We start from the raw sequence: 12,504 nt of genomic DNA on the forward strand, positions 1-12,504 counted from the left end.
GTCAATGCCACGTAAGACTTTCTGAAGTCTGTCTCTAGCTCACCTCTGTAGTCTGATTTCTCAACACTGTCCCTCAGTCTCTAAGCTCTAATCATCTCAATCTCTTAGAGCTTTCCGCCCCATCATGCTCCTATCCCCTCTCACCTGCATCTGCCTAACTCCTACCAGGTTTCACTTTAGAGGTCACCTCCTCCAAGAAGCCTTCCTTTCCTTTTTCCTTCTCCAGGCTGGGTTAGATTCTGTATTAGTTAAGATTCTTAGGTTGACTTCTGATTCTGCATGTAAAAAGCTTTGAAGTCTCCACTCTGTCCTAACAACAAGTGAAAAGCTGAACAGACTGAAAAATCATCAACTCTTCTCGGATCCATAAGACAGGTGAAGATAGAGCAAACCACTGCCCCCAAGATTGGTGAAACAGGTGAATACAGGGAGTCCATCTTACTGAAGCAGAGGCTCACAAGCAGAACAGTGCTGGGGAAGGAAAATCGGAGCTGTAGTTGATGAATTGCCCAAGGTTCAGTGTGCACAAGTCTGAGAGTTAAAAGCTCCAGGGGATCCAGTCACAGTGGGGCTCCACACTTTTCTGAGGTTTTCCTCCAGAAGCTCCACCAAGGTCTCACAGTAAATATCAGAGAAAAGTCCCCTCACAGTCCCAGCAGGGAGACAGGAAATGAACCATTTTGAAATACACCAGAGTAGTCTGTTCTTCTTAACCAGGCCTGCCCTTAGGAGAAACTAGTTAACCACAGGGTAACCTGCTAGGGTATTATCAGAAGCTAACTGACTTGGAGGAAGGGAAATGTCCAAATCCAGCAGCTCCAGCCTCCACATGGGAGAAGGGAAAAAAGGAAAACGGATGTAAATTACTAATATCAGAAATGAAAGAGGGGATAGCACTACAGATCCCATGGACATTAAAAGGATAATAAAAGAATATTATAAACAACTGTATGCCCACAAATTTGATAACTTGGATGAGAACCCACACAAGAAGAAGTAGATGATCTGAATAGGCTTACATCTACTGAAGAAATTGAATCAGTAGTTAATAACCTTCTAAACAGAAAGCACCAGGCCCAGATGGGTTCACTAGTGACTTCTATCAAGCATTTAAGGAATAAATTATACAAATTCTCCACAATCAATTTCAGAGGATAGAAGCAGAGGGAATACTTCCTAACTCATTCTATGAGGCCTGCATTACCCTAGTACCCTAACAAAGACATTATCAGAAAACTACAGACTAATATCTCTCATGAAGATAGATGAACATAGATGCAAATAGTCTCAGCAAAATATTAGCAAATCAAATCCACCAATGAATAAAAAGAATTACATACCATGACTGTGATATTGTGACTTTTAAGAAAGACATATCAATATAATTGGTCATTCGGATGACCAAATATATTTCTCACACGTATTTGGTTTTCCTCTTTGGTTCCTGGCTCACAGCTCCTGAAACCTTTGGAATTTCCTAAGTTTTGAGAATGGCCAAGTTACCTTTTGTTATGCTAATGAGGTGACTTTTGGAAGGCACCTAAGGATGGGCTGGTTGCCCGCAGAACCAACCATGCGATTACAGGGTTGGAACTTTCAGTCCTACCCCCCGACCTCTAGGTTAGGGAGATGGTCTGGAGATTTGATTCGATCACCAATGGCCAATGATCTCACCAATCATGACTATGCAATCAAGCCTCCATGAAAATCCAACAGGATGGGGTTTGGAGAGCTTCTGGATTGGTGAACATGTGGAGATGTAGGGGGAGTGATGAGCCTGGAGAGGGCACACTCTCTCCGCTCATACCTTGCCCTATGCATCTCTTCCACCTGGCTGGTCCTGAGTTATATATCCTTTCGTAATAAACCAGTAACATGTTTCTGAGTTCTGTGAGCCACTCTAGCAAATTAATCAAACCTGAGGAGGAGGTCGTGGGAACCTCTGATTTAAAGCCCAGCGAGTCAGAAGTACAGGTAACAACCCAGGCTTTCGACTGGCATCTAAACTAAGGTGGGGGGCAGTTTTGTAGGACTGAACCCTTAACCTGTAGACTCTGATGCTCTCTCCAGGTAGAGAGCATGAGAGTTGACTTGAATCGCAGGACACGCTGCTGGTGTCTGGATAATTGCTTGTTGGTGGGGGGAACCCTCCCCACCAATGTTAGAACTGGATCCAGGAACCCAAAAGAATGACCAAGTAGGATTTATCCCAGCTATGCAAGGCTGGTTCAATACTCAAAAATCAATTAAGGCAATTCATCACATCAGCAGGCTCAAAAAGAAAAATCTAATGATTATGTCAATAGATGCAGAAAAAGCATTTGACAAAATCCAGCACCCATTCATGACAAAACCTCTCAGTAAAATAAGAAAAGAGAAAAGAGGGGAACTTCCTCAAGTTGATAAAGAATATCTACCCAAAAAACCTATAGCTAACTTCATACTTAATGGTGAGAACCTAGAAGCTTTCCAACTAAGATTAGGAACAAGGCAAAGATATCCCCTCTTACCACTCCTTTTCATCATACTGGAAGATTCTTAGGTTGACAGAAACAGAAACCCAACTTAAAATGACTTTAGCTAAAAAGAGAATCTATTTTTGCTCTGGGAAGTTCAAGGGTAAAGTAAACTCAGGCTTCAGATCTCTCTTACTCCCCCGCCATCCTCCCCCACCTTCCTCCTTCTCTCTCTCTTTCTTCCTCCTTCTCTCTCCCTCTTTTTCTCTGTTGGGCTCACTTTCTTCTACTGCAGTTGGGGATAAGCATTCCTGGAACATCAGGTGGCATAAAGGAAAGAGAATTAACTTAACACATGTACTACAATCCCTGACTCCATCTAGTACGGAATCTGGGGACAACTGGTAGGCAGAGTGTTGAGGAAAGAAGAAGCCCAGAGACGTTGGCTGCTGTTCTAACACATCCAGGAGCTAGCTCTGTGATCTTGGGCAAGTCACCTGACCGCTGTCATTCCCACTTTCCTCATCAGCGAAATATAAAAAGTAACCTAGGCCATCAGTTTTCACACTTTAACGAGCATCAGAAACACAGGGGGTGGGACCCTACGCCACAGTGCCTGACTGGCTGGTCTGGTTAAAGCTGGAGAATTTGCACTGCCAATACATTTTCAGATGATCCTATTGCTGCTGGTCCAGGGACACACACTTTGAGATGATTTTCTGGGGACTTTCCAAATCTGAGATTCTATGGATCTAAAAGCCGTGGGGATAAGCAAAGGAAAAGATTAAGAACGATAAAAGGTTTTTAGATTTGGAATCATGATTGTATGAGGGTGTTCTGTTGCTGTTGATTTGATTTTTTTTTTACTGTGCTAAAATATATATAACATTGGGACTTCCCTGGTAGCGCAGTGCTTAAGAATCCGCCTGCCATTGTAGGGGACACAGGTTCGATCCCTGGTCCGGGAAGATCCCACACGCCGAGGAACATCTAAGCCTGGGCGCCACAACTACTGAGCCTGCATGCTGCAACTACTGAAGTCCGTGCGCCTAGAGCCCATGCTCCACAACAAGAGAAGCCACCGCAACGAGGAGCCCATGCACTGCAACGAAGAGTAGCCCCAGCTCGCAGCAAGTAGATAAAGCCTGCGCGCAGCAACGAAGACCCAAAACAGGCAAAAAAAAAAAATATATATATATATATATATATATATATATAAAAATAACATAAAATTTACCATCTTAATCATTTTTTTTTGGCTGAGCCACATGGCTTGCAGGATCTTAATTCCCTGACTGGGGACCTCAGGCCCCAGCAGTGAGAGTGCCGAGTCCTAACCACTGGACCGCCAGGGAATTCCCCCATCTTAACCATTTTTAAGTGTACAATTTAGTGGCATTAAGTACATTCACACCGTTGTAACCATGACCACCATGCATCTTCAGAACTTTTTCATCATCCCCAAATGAAACTCTGTATCCATGAAACACTAAATACCCATCTCCCCTCCCCCCAGCCCCTGGCAACCACCATTCTACTGTCTGCCTCTGTGGGTTTGACTACTCTAGAAACCTCATATAAGTGGAATCATACAGTACTTGTCCTTTTGGGTCTGGCTTATTTCACTTAGCATGTTTTCAAGACTCATTCACTTTGCAGCATGTATCAGAATTTCCTTCCTCTTCAAGGCTGAATAATATTTCTTTGTATGGATAGACCACATTTTGTTTACCCATTCAGCCATCCATCCATAGTATAGCTGTCTTTACTATGTGTCAGGACTTTCATTTCAACAAAGGTGGAAGATTTAACATGGTTATTGTAGGGTTTCCCAGGAAGCCAATCTGAGATGGAGATTAGCATACAGGGGTTTGTTAGGGACACCCTTGGGATTGCCACCTAGGGAAGGGAGGAGAAAGAAGCAGGACTGGGCACAGGGAGAAGTTGAACTATGATGTGGTCCCCATGACAGACAGCTCTGTACCTTAGTCATTTTCCCTCTGTTTATGTCTATGTCCAAATTTTCCTCCTCTTACGAGGACATCAGTCATTGGATTTGGACACACCCTAACCCTGTATGACCTTGTCTTAACTTGTTTACATGTGCAAAGACTCTATCTTCAAATAAGGTCACATTCACAGCTTCCAGATGGAGACAAACTTTGGAGGACACTATTCAACCCAGTACACATGTGATATCTGGAGCTGTGGCAGCCATCTTGCAGCCATGAGGCAATAAGCCTGAGGACCAAAACCAAAATACTGAGGACCGTGGAGCAGAAGCAAAGACATAGCCTGATTCTTAATGAAATAATTGTACCACAAACCCAACCCTGAGCTTGTCTTCCTCCACACCAGGGGTTGACATACATTTTCTGTAAAGGGCAAGATAAGAATATTTTACCATTTGCAGGCCATATGATTTCTGTTGCAACTATTCAACTCTGCTGTTGCAGCAGAAATGCAGCCAGAAATAATATGTAAATGAGTGAGCATGACTGTATTCCAATAAAATTATTACAAAAACAGGCAGCAGACCGATTGGCCCACATACCATAGTTTGCCAATTTCTGCTCTGGACTCATTGTCAAGTAAATAGTAAAAACTCTTATGATTTAAGCCTCTACCAAATGTATACCACCTGCTATATCTAGGACAGTGTTTCCCACACTTGGCACTATTGACGTTTTGGGCTAAATAATTCTTTGCTGTCTGTGCATTGTAGGCTGTTAAGTAGCATCCCAAGTTTCTACCCATTAGATGCTAGTGGCACCCTTCAGTTTTGACAACCAGAAAACATCTCCAGACTTTGCCAAATATCTCCTGGGGAGCAAAACTGTCCTTAGTTGAGAACCACTGATCTGGAGTAAATAGCTAGAAATGTAGTCATAGGGCATGTCATAGGGCATGTGAATTTCCAATTTTTCCAGGTCTGCCAAATTGTTCTCTAGTATTTATCTTCTCATCAGTATAATTTCAAGTCTAGTGATTCACTTGTTTAAAGTAAACTCAGTTGCCTACAATAAAGTGATTATTGCCTGAGCAAAGGACAATATGTCTGAATTTTCACAGCACGAGTACAAGTTTAAATTTATATTTTATTTGTTTTTTGCCTGCATTGGGTCTTCGTTGCTGCGTGTGGGCTTTCTCTAGTTGAGGCGAGCGGGGGCTACTCTTTGTTGCGGTGCACGGGCTTCTCATTGCGGTGGCTTCTCTTTGTTGCGGAGCACAGGTTCTAGGCATGTGGGCTTCAGTAGCTGTGGCCTGCGGGCTCAATAGTTGTGGCTCATGGGCTCTAGAGCGCAGGCTCAGCAGTTGTGGCACACGGACTTAGTTGCTCTGCCGCATGTGGGATCTTCCTGGACCAGGGCTCGAGCCCACGTCCCCTGCATTGGCAGGCAGATTCTTAACTACTGCACCACTAGGGAAGCCCCATGGGAGTATAAGTTTAATCAGCCTTATCTCCTGTGACTCCAGTAATCAAGGAATTAGGTTTTATTTAAGTGAGCTTCACCCTTTACACTTAAAGTATTGATGAGACTATAATTATGGGCTGGTTAATCTTTTCTCTCCTGCTGTGGACATTCGTCTGCTGTTTTCTCTTTACTTACAACAAAAATATCCTTAAGGGAGAAGTAGCAAATGAATAATTAGGAGAGCCCTAGAGGAATTACCCCATCTTTCCAGGTATCAGAGGGTTAAATAGGATAAATGTGAGAGATGAGCACCGCGCTGCTCTGGCTCTATTGAATGCAAGGGAGTTTCCTAGGAATAACTGTGATGTAATTGAATATTGGACTCACTGAAATATTAATCCTCTTGTTTTCCCAGTGGGTTTGGGTCATGGTCCCTGTTCTGTTTCTTAAGTGGATGCTTAATAATCCTGATACATCAACAAGGGCCATAACACATATTTATTGAGTGCCAAGCACTATGCTGAACGCTTGATAACATTCTTTCTTTTAATCCTCACAACAACCCAATGAGGTAGGTGTTTTGATTATTATTCCCATTTTACAGATGGGAAACTGGGGGCTCAGAGAGATGAAAATTATGCCCAAGGCAGGGCCCAACATTGCATGATGGGGCTAGAGTTCAAACCCAGGTTTCTCTGGCACAGAGTGTCAAACCACTGTGCTATAACTCTGATTTAGATTCAAGAACTCTGTTGTTCGCCAGGCTAACACCTGGCATCAAATCTGGCCCTGGCATTAATACATGGCTTCAGGAAACACAGCTGTTTGGAGGAGGCAACAGCTGTTCATTCATTTATCACTTCACGAAGCCACATGAATTAAAACACCGTAAGGTAAAGCTCAGTTGGTCTCCAACACCAGGATAGGTTATTATTGATTTAATTAAAGAAAAGAAATACTACCCACCCCCCCAATACACATACACTTCCTGCTAGAAACACTTGAGTTTTGATTTCTGTAGAGGTAAAGGAATGATTTGCGGCAAAATTTTTTTTTATGTTATTGATAATAACAATTCTATGTACGTCACCATGCATGTCTGAAAGTGGGAAAGACAAATCAGGATGCTTACCATTCACTCATTCTTTCCTTCTTTTCTTCCCTCCCTCTTTCTTTCTTCTTCCCTTCCTTTCTTCCTTGCTTTCTTTCTTTCTTCCTTTTGACAAACATTTACCGAACACTTGCCATGGGCTAAGCCCAGTTTTAAGCACTGGGGTACCATAGGAAGTCTTCATGGACTAGAAAAATCTATCTTATTTCTTTATAAGAGAGAGGCTGCACATCCTTGCAATTGGTATGGAAAGTTTTCTCTGAATAAATGTATCAACTGGATTTCATGAACTATTTCTCAAAATAATCCCCTTAAACTCCTCCTCCCTTAAAGATCTCCAACAGGACATGAAGGAGGAGGAAGGGAAATGGATGAACAGTTCTAGAAAAATAGCCAGGCACGTGCTCGGCAGTAAAGGTGGCCATAGGCCTTTCTCACCTTCTGAGATGGCCCACACTCTGTCTGGGGAGTGTGTTTCTCTCTAAATAAATCCACTTCTTACCTATCACTTTGTTTCTTACTGAATTCTTTCTGCGGTGAGACATCAAGAACATGAGCTTCATTAAGTCCTGAAACCGGGTGTGTGATCTCAGTTGGAAAACCATGGGTTTTGGCCGGGTTTGAGTCCTGGCACGTGGGTTCAGGTCCCAATCTGAGGTGCACAGTTTCAGAATCAGTAAGGCCTAAAAGCAAATAAAGCAACCTAAAAGAGAAAAAATAATGGGGGATGGCGAGGAAAAAGAAAAGAAAAAAAAAGTGGCCATAGTCTGGTGAATATCTACTTCTAGCTTCCCTTTTAGGGCATTTTTTCCCTCTCACTCCCTCTGGATTAGGGCTGCCATATCAAAGCACTACAGACTGGGGGGCCTAAACATCAAAAGTTATTTTCTCACAGCTCTGAAGGCCAGAAGTCCAAGATCAAGGTGTCAGCAGGGTGGGTTTTATCTGAGGCCTCTCTTCTTGGCTTGCACACCGCCATGTACCCGTGGTGTCTCTCCCTCTTCTTGTAAGAAGACCAGTCATATTGGATTGGGGCCCAGCTCTAATGACCTCATTTTAACTTAATTACCTCTTTAAAGGCCTTGTCTCCAAATACAGTCACGTTCTGAGGTCCTGGGGCTTAGGACTTCTGCACAGGAATTTTAGGGGGACGCAGTTCAGCCCATAACAGCCGCCCTCCCTCCCTCTTCCTAAGTCCCCAGTGGTGACATAATGCCAAAGAGCATTAACTCTGGGGCCCGACAGCTGTATGACCTTTGGTCAAATTATTTAAATGCTGGGATAGGGAGGGTGGGAGGGAGGGAGACGCAAGAGGGAAGAGATATGAGAACATAGGTATATGTATAACTGATTCACTTTGTTATAAAGCAGAAACTAACACACCATTGTAAAGCAATTATACTCCAATAAAGATGTTAAAAAAATTATTTAAATGCTCTGCCTCAGTTTGCTCATCCAAAATAAAGGACTAATAATCACACCTGTCCTATTACATAGGGTCGTTAAATGAGTTGATACATCTAAGGAACTTAGAACAGTGCCTGGCACAGAGTAAGCACCGTGTAAGTGTTTATTAAACGTGAAAATCAAAAATGCATTTTTACTAAAGCGTTAGGAGAGTGTTACATGTCACTCTCCCAAAGAATTTGCTTTTTCTAGACAATACTCAACATCAGTGAGAGAATCGCTGGTTCACAATAGGGGAACCATATATATTTGAGGGTGCGGGCCTTCCAACATTCTTCAAAACGCACTGCTTAGCGAGCACATGATCTACTATAAAATAGTAACAGTAGCCAACATTTATTAAATGCTCACGGGTGTGCTGGGCACCGTGCTCAGGGCTTCCTGGTATGATCTTATTTATGAGGTAGGTACTATTGAAGTAGGTACTGTTATTCCCAACTTAACAGTTGAGGAAATGGAGGCTCCAAAAAGCCTCATCTCAAGGCCAAGTTCCCCAGTTAGTGAATGAGGAACTTGGTGGGCCCATTCTAAGGTGAGCCAATTTAGGGACTGACTGTCACCTGCAGAGTATTGGGGGGAGAGAAGGAGGTCTTCTCTTCTCCCCCACTTTTCCATCACCCCCTCTTCTCCCTCTGCTGAAGGACACGTCCCCAGTGCCCACGGCCAAGGCTGCACTCTCTCTGCTACAGAAAACATCCAAGCTGCCGGGACCCGACCCAGCGGCACCTCACGAGCCCAGCATTTTGAGGGGCAGGCTTCCAAACAGGGTAATAATCGTCCCATTAAAATTAATGTCCATGAAGTGAGCCGTTAAAAGCGTGCAGATTAAAACGGGAGTGGGGGGAGGGAACTGTTCAATTTAAATCCAAAGGGCTGTTTAAATAGACACTGTATCTTCATTCTTGGAACACTACCCTGGGCAATGGATCAGGTCCCCTCTGCAAAGACTAGGCGGGATTAAGGAGGTGAGTCCCAGGAGAATGGGGAAGTGGTTTCTGGCCAGAAGCAAAGGGAACCAAGGTTTATCCAGGGCCTGCTGCATGCCAGGTGCTTGGCATACATTTCTCTCATTTAATCTCTGCCCCGATCCTAGGAGGGAGGTATTATTGTTCCCAGATTACAGGGGGCAGTATAAAACCATGGTTAAGAGTTTAAAGTCTGCGGCAGACTGCCCTAATTTAGATCCAGGTTTATTCCTCATTAACTCTGTGATCTCCCAGCAAGAGACCTTACCTCCCTGTGCCTCAGTTTCCTCATCTGTAAAACAGGACAGTAACAGCACACTCTCACCACCCTAGAACGTGGAAACTCACTTTAGGCAGTGTAGACAGGGGCCTTAGCCCAGTAACCTACACAGAAGGCACTCAGTAAGTGTTGACCATTATTAAATAGGAGAATTGGGGTTGGGTGGATCTAAAGAACCACCAAGATCACAGAGCACAGCTGGGGTCTGAGCCCTGACCGTGCTGCAGGTCAAGGGGAAATCTCTCCATGATAAATCCAGACCCAAGCTAAGTTCATAGTCTTGAAGAATCTTTTCCAAGTGACCAAAGGACTCCTCAGGCCTTGGCAACACCCTGCCGGTGGGAAGAAGAGGATCCGAGCTGCCTCATCGGGACCTAGAAGGCTGGCTTGGAGCCACCTCCAGGCTCCCCCAGTTTTCTGAATCCCCATGGATTCAAGATGGGTGAAGGTCTCATTCTCCTCCAAAGAATCCTGAGAGTCCTTCACTCATCTGCACCTTCACCAGCATGGACAGTTCCAGATCTTCTAGTCTGGAGGGTCATAGGGGCAGTTCTCGGATTGGAAAAAAAAAAAGGAGCTAAAATTCCCTGCCGGCGGCCCCCATCCCCGACCCCGCCGACCCCTTAGCGTCGCCATTGCGCGTTAAATCGGGATCACTGCTAGAAACTAACCCCTGTAGGAAAGTAATCTTGACAAAGGAAGCAGACAAAAATAAGTTTCCTTCTGGAAAACCCCTTGTGAGGGTCTTTCGGGCGGATGCGCGGTGTGCAGAGAACAGCCGAGACTAAGGGCCGACCCCCTAATCCTCTCCCCGCCTCCATCAAGGTTTCTAGCGGCGCTGTGGGCGTTTAAGGGTCTGGAGGCCTATCTCAGATGGGGGTGGGGTTGTGCGTCGGGTGTGCTCATATCCGCAGCCTACAGGTGCGGAGTCGGACCTGAAAGTAGGCAAGTTGGGTTGAATCCGGCCCTCTCATGAGATTTTGAATCGACCCACCTCCCCCAAACCAAACAATAGCTTCGGAACATTTTTTGAATAATGCAGCCGAATTCGATATCGGCTTCATCCAAAACGGCAAATAAGCCTGCCCCCCTCGCCAAATCGGAATTGGAGCTGAATTCAGGAAAAAGAGACGGAGAAAACCTCCCCCGGCGCTCCACGCCTCCGCGAGGGTCTCCCGCGACCCCTGAAGCCAGAGACCCAAGCGGCCGGTCGCCTTCAGGCGTCCCAGCGCCCCGCGCTCCCCTTCTCCCAACCCGCGCGCCCCCTCACTGCCGGCGCCGCTAGGGTTAAAAGTTACCTCTCGGTTTCTTCTGCCTGCACCCCCCCCCGGGGCCGGATGATGTAACCCCCCTCCCCACGCCCTCCCCGCCCCCTCCACCATGTGACACTTTAATTAATAATAGCGCCGTCAGCACAACAAACGCACAACACAAGGAGAAACTTGGTGTCCAGGGGAGGCCCCCGGCGACTGGAGCGCGGCGGAGGCAGGCGCAGAGGCCGAGGCAGAGGAGGCGAGGGGCGGCCCGACGCGGGGAGGGAGCGAGGCGAGCGGTCATGTGCCCGTGCCCCCTGCACCGCGGCCGCGGCCCGCCGGCGGTGTGCGCCTGCAGCGCGGGCCGCCTGGGTCTGCGCTCGTCCGCCGCGCAGCTCACGGCCGCCCGGCTCAAGGCGCTCGGCGACGAGCTGCACCAGCGCACCATGTGGCGGCGCCGCGCGCGGAGCCGGAGGGCGCCGGCGCCCAGCGCGCTCCCCACCTACTGGCCCTGGCTGTGCGCGGCCGCGCAGGTGGCGGCGCTGGCGGCCTGGCTGCTCGGCAGGCGGAACTTGTAGGAACGCGGGGCTTCTTGGTGGGGCCGAAGCCGAGACCCAGCCGGAGCGAGCAACAGGTACGCTAGCGAGCGAGCGCCAGCGCGCGGTGTCTGGGGACTGGAGACTTGCGGCTGGCTTGGGAGCGGGAGAGCCTCAAGTTTGGCGTTCTTCTCTTCCCATCTCCTTCTTCCGCCGCAAGGATCTCGGTCCCCCTCCTAGGCAGTCCCCATCTCTCCTTCCAAGTACCGGCTCCACCGTTTCTGCCCCTTCTCTCCGAGTCCTTAAGCGCATCTTGCCACTCTCTCCATCGGGGTGGCTTTGGGAGGACTTTAGCCTCCGTAAGCCCCACCAGCGGCTCAAGCAAACACACAGTGCAAGTAAAAACTGGGCTTGCTCTGAGGACAGTTAAAGGCCAAGCCAAAGAATTATAATCTATCGCGGTTTCAAGACGAGCCCTCAGTCCTCTTTCAGACGCCTGCCACTCCAGAGTCGCCACCGTTTCCATCACCGCCGCTCCAAACCCCCTTCTGCTTAAGTGTCACTTCTCCAGTTTCTGTTGCCCGTCTCCCGGCGCCCCGAGCACTTCTCGCGACTTCCTCCCCTTCCTGGTTTCTGGCCGGCTCCGTCTTTCTCCCTACCTAAAACTTTGCAGTTTTCCTCCGCTCTGGCAACTTCTTCTCCCCTCCAGCGAGGTGTCCCGTTTGAGGAGCTTGGCCTCCTCTTCACCAAACGGAGGAACTGAGATGAAGGAGATGCCCCCAAGTGAGCTGGGATCGGAGGCTCTCAGGGAAACTCCAAGGGGAAGCCTTAATGAAAGAGCATCAGCTGAGCTCTATCTGGGTGCTAGGCCTTGTTGAGGGAGGAGGTGTTTGAGAGCCTGCAGTATGCTAGGCACTGCGCGGCGGGGGTGGGGAGTGAGTATGGAGCTAGTGTGTCTGGTACCAGTAGGAGAAAGGTACTGAGCACCTACTGTGCGCTAGGCCCTTGGGATTGGGGAAT

General features: G+C 47.1%; 1 protein-coding gene across 1 annotated transcript; it reads left to right on the forward strand.

Moving 5' to 3' along the window:
* The first annotated feature begins 11,136 nt into the window (after positions 1-11,136).
* HRK (harakiri, BCL2 interacting protein) lies at positions 11,137-12,100 on the forward strand. The gene has a single exon (XM_022598162.2). It carries the CDS (start codon positions 11,251-11,253, stop codon positions 11,524-11,526), a length of 276 nt encoding a protein of 91 aa, XP_022453870.1. The 5' UTR covers positions 11,137-11,250; the 3' UTR covers positions 11,527-12,100.
* Positions 12,101-12,504: the final 404 nt, after the last annotated feature.

This window comes from Delphinapterus leucas, chromosome 14 (genome assembly GCF_059928025.1).
Source record: "Delphinapterus leucas isolate spDelLeu-1000000601 "Yukka" chromosome 14, BTC_Dleu_Yukka2, whole genome shotgun sequence".
In the NCBI taxonomy this organism is placed as follows: Eukaryota; Metazoa; Chordata; class Mammalia; order Artiodactyla; family Monodontidae; genus Delphinapterus; species Delphinapterus leucas.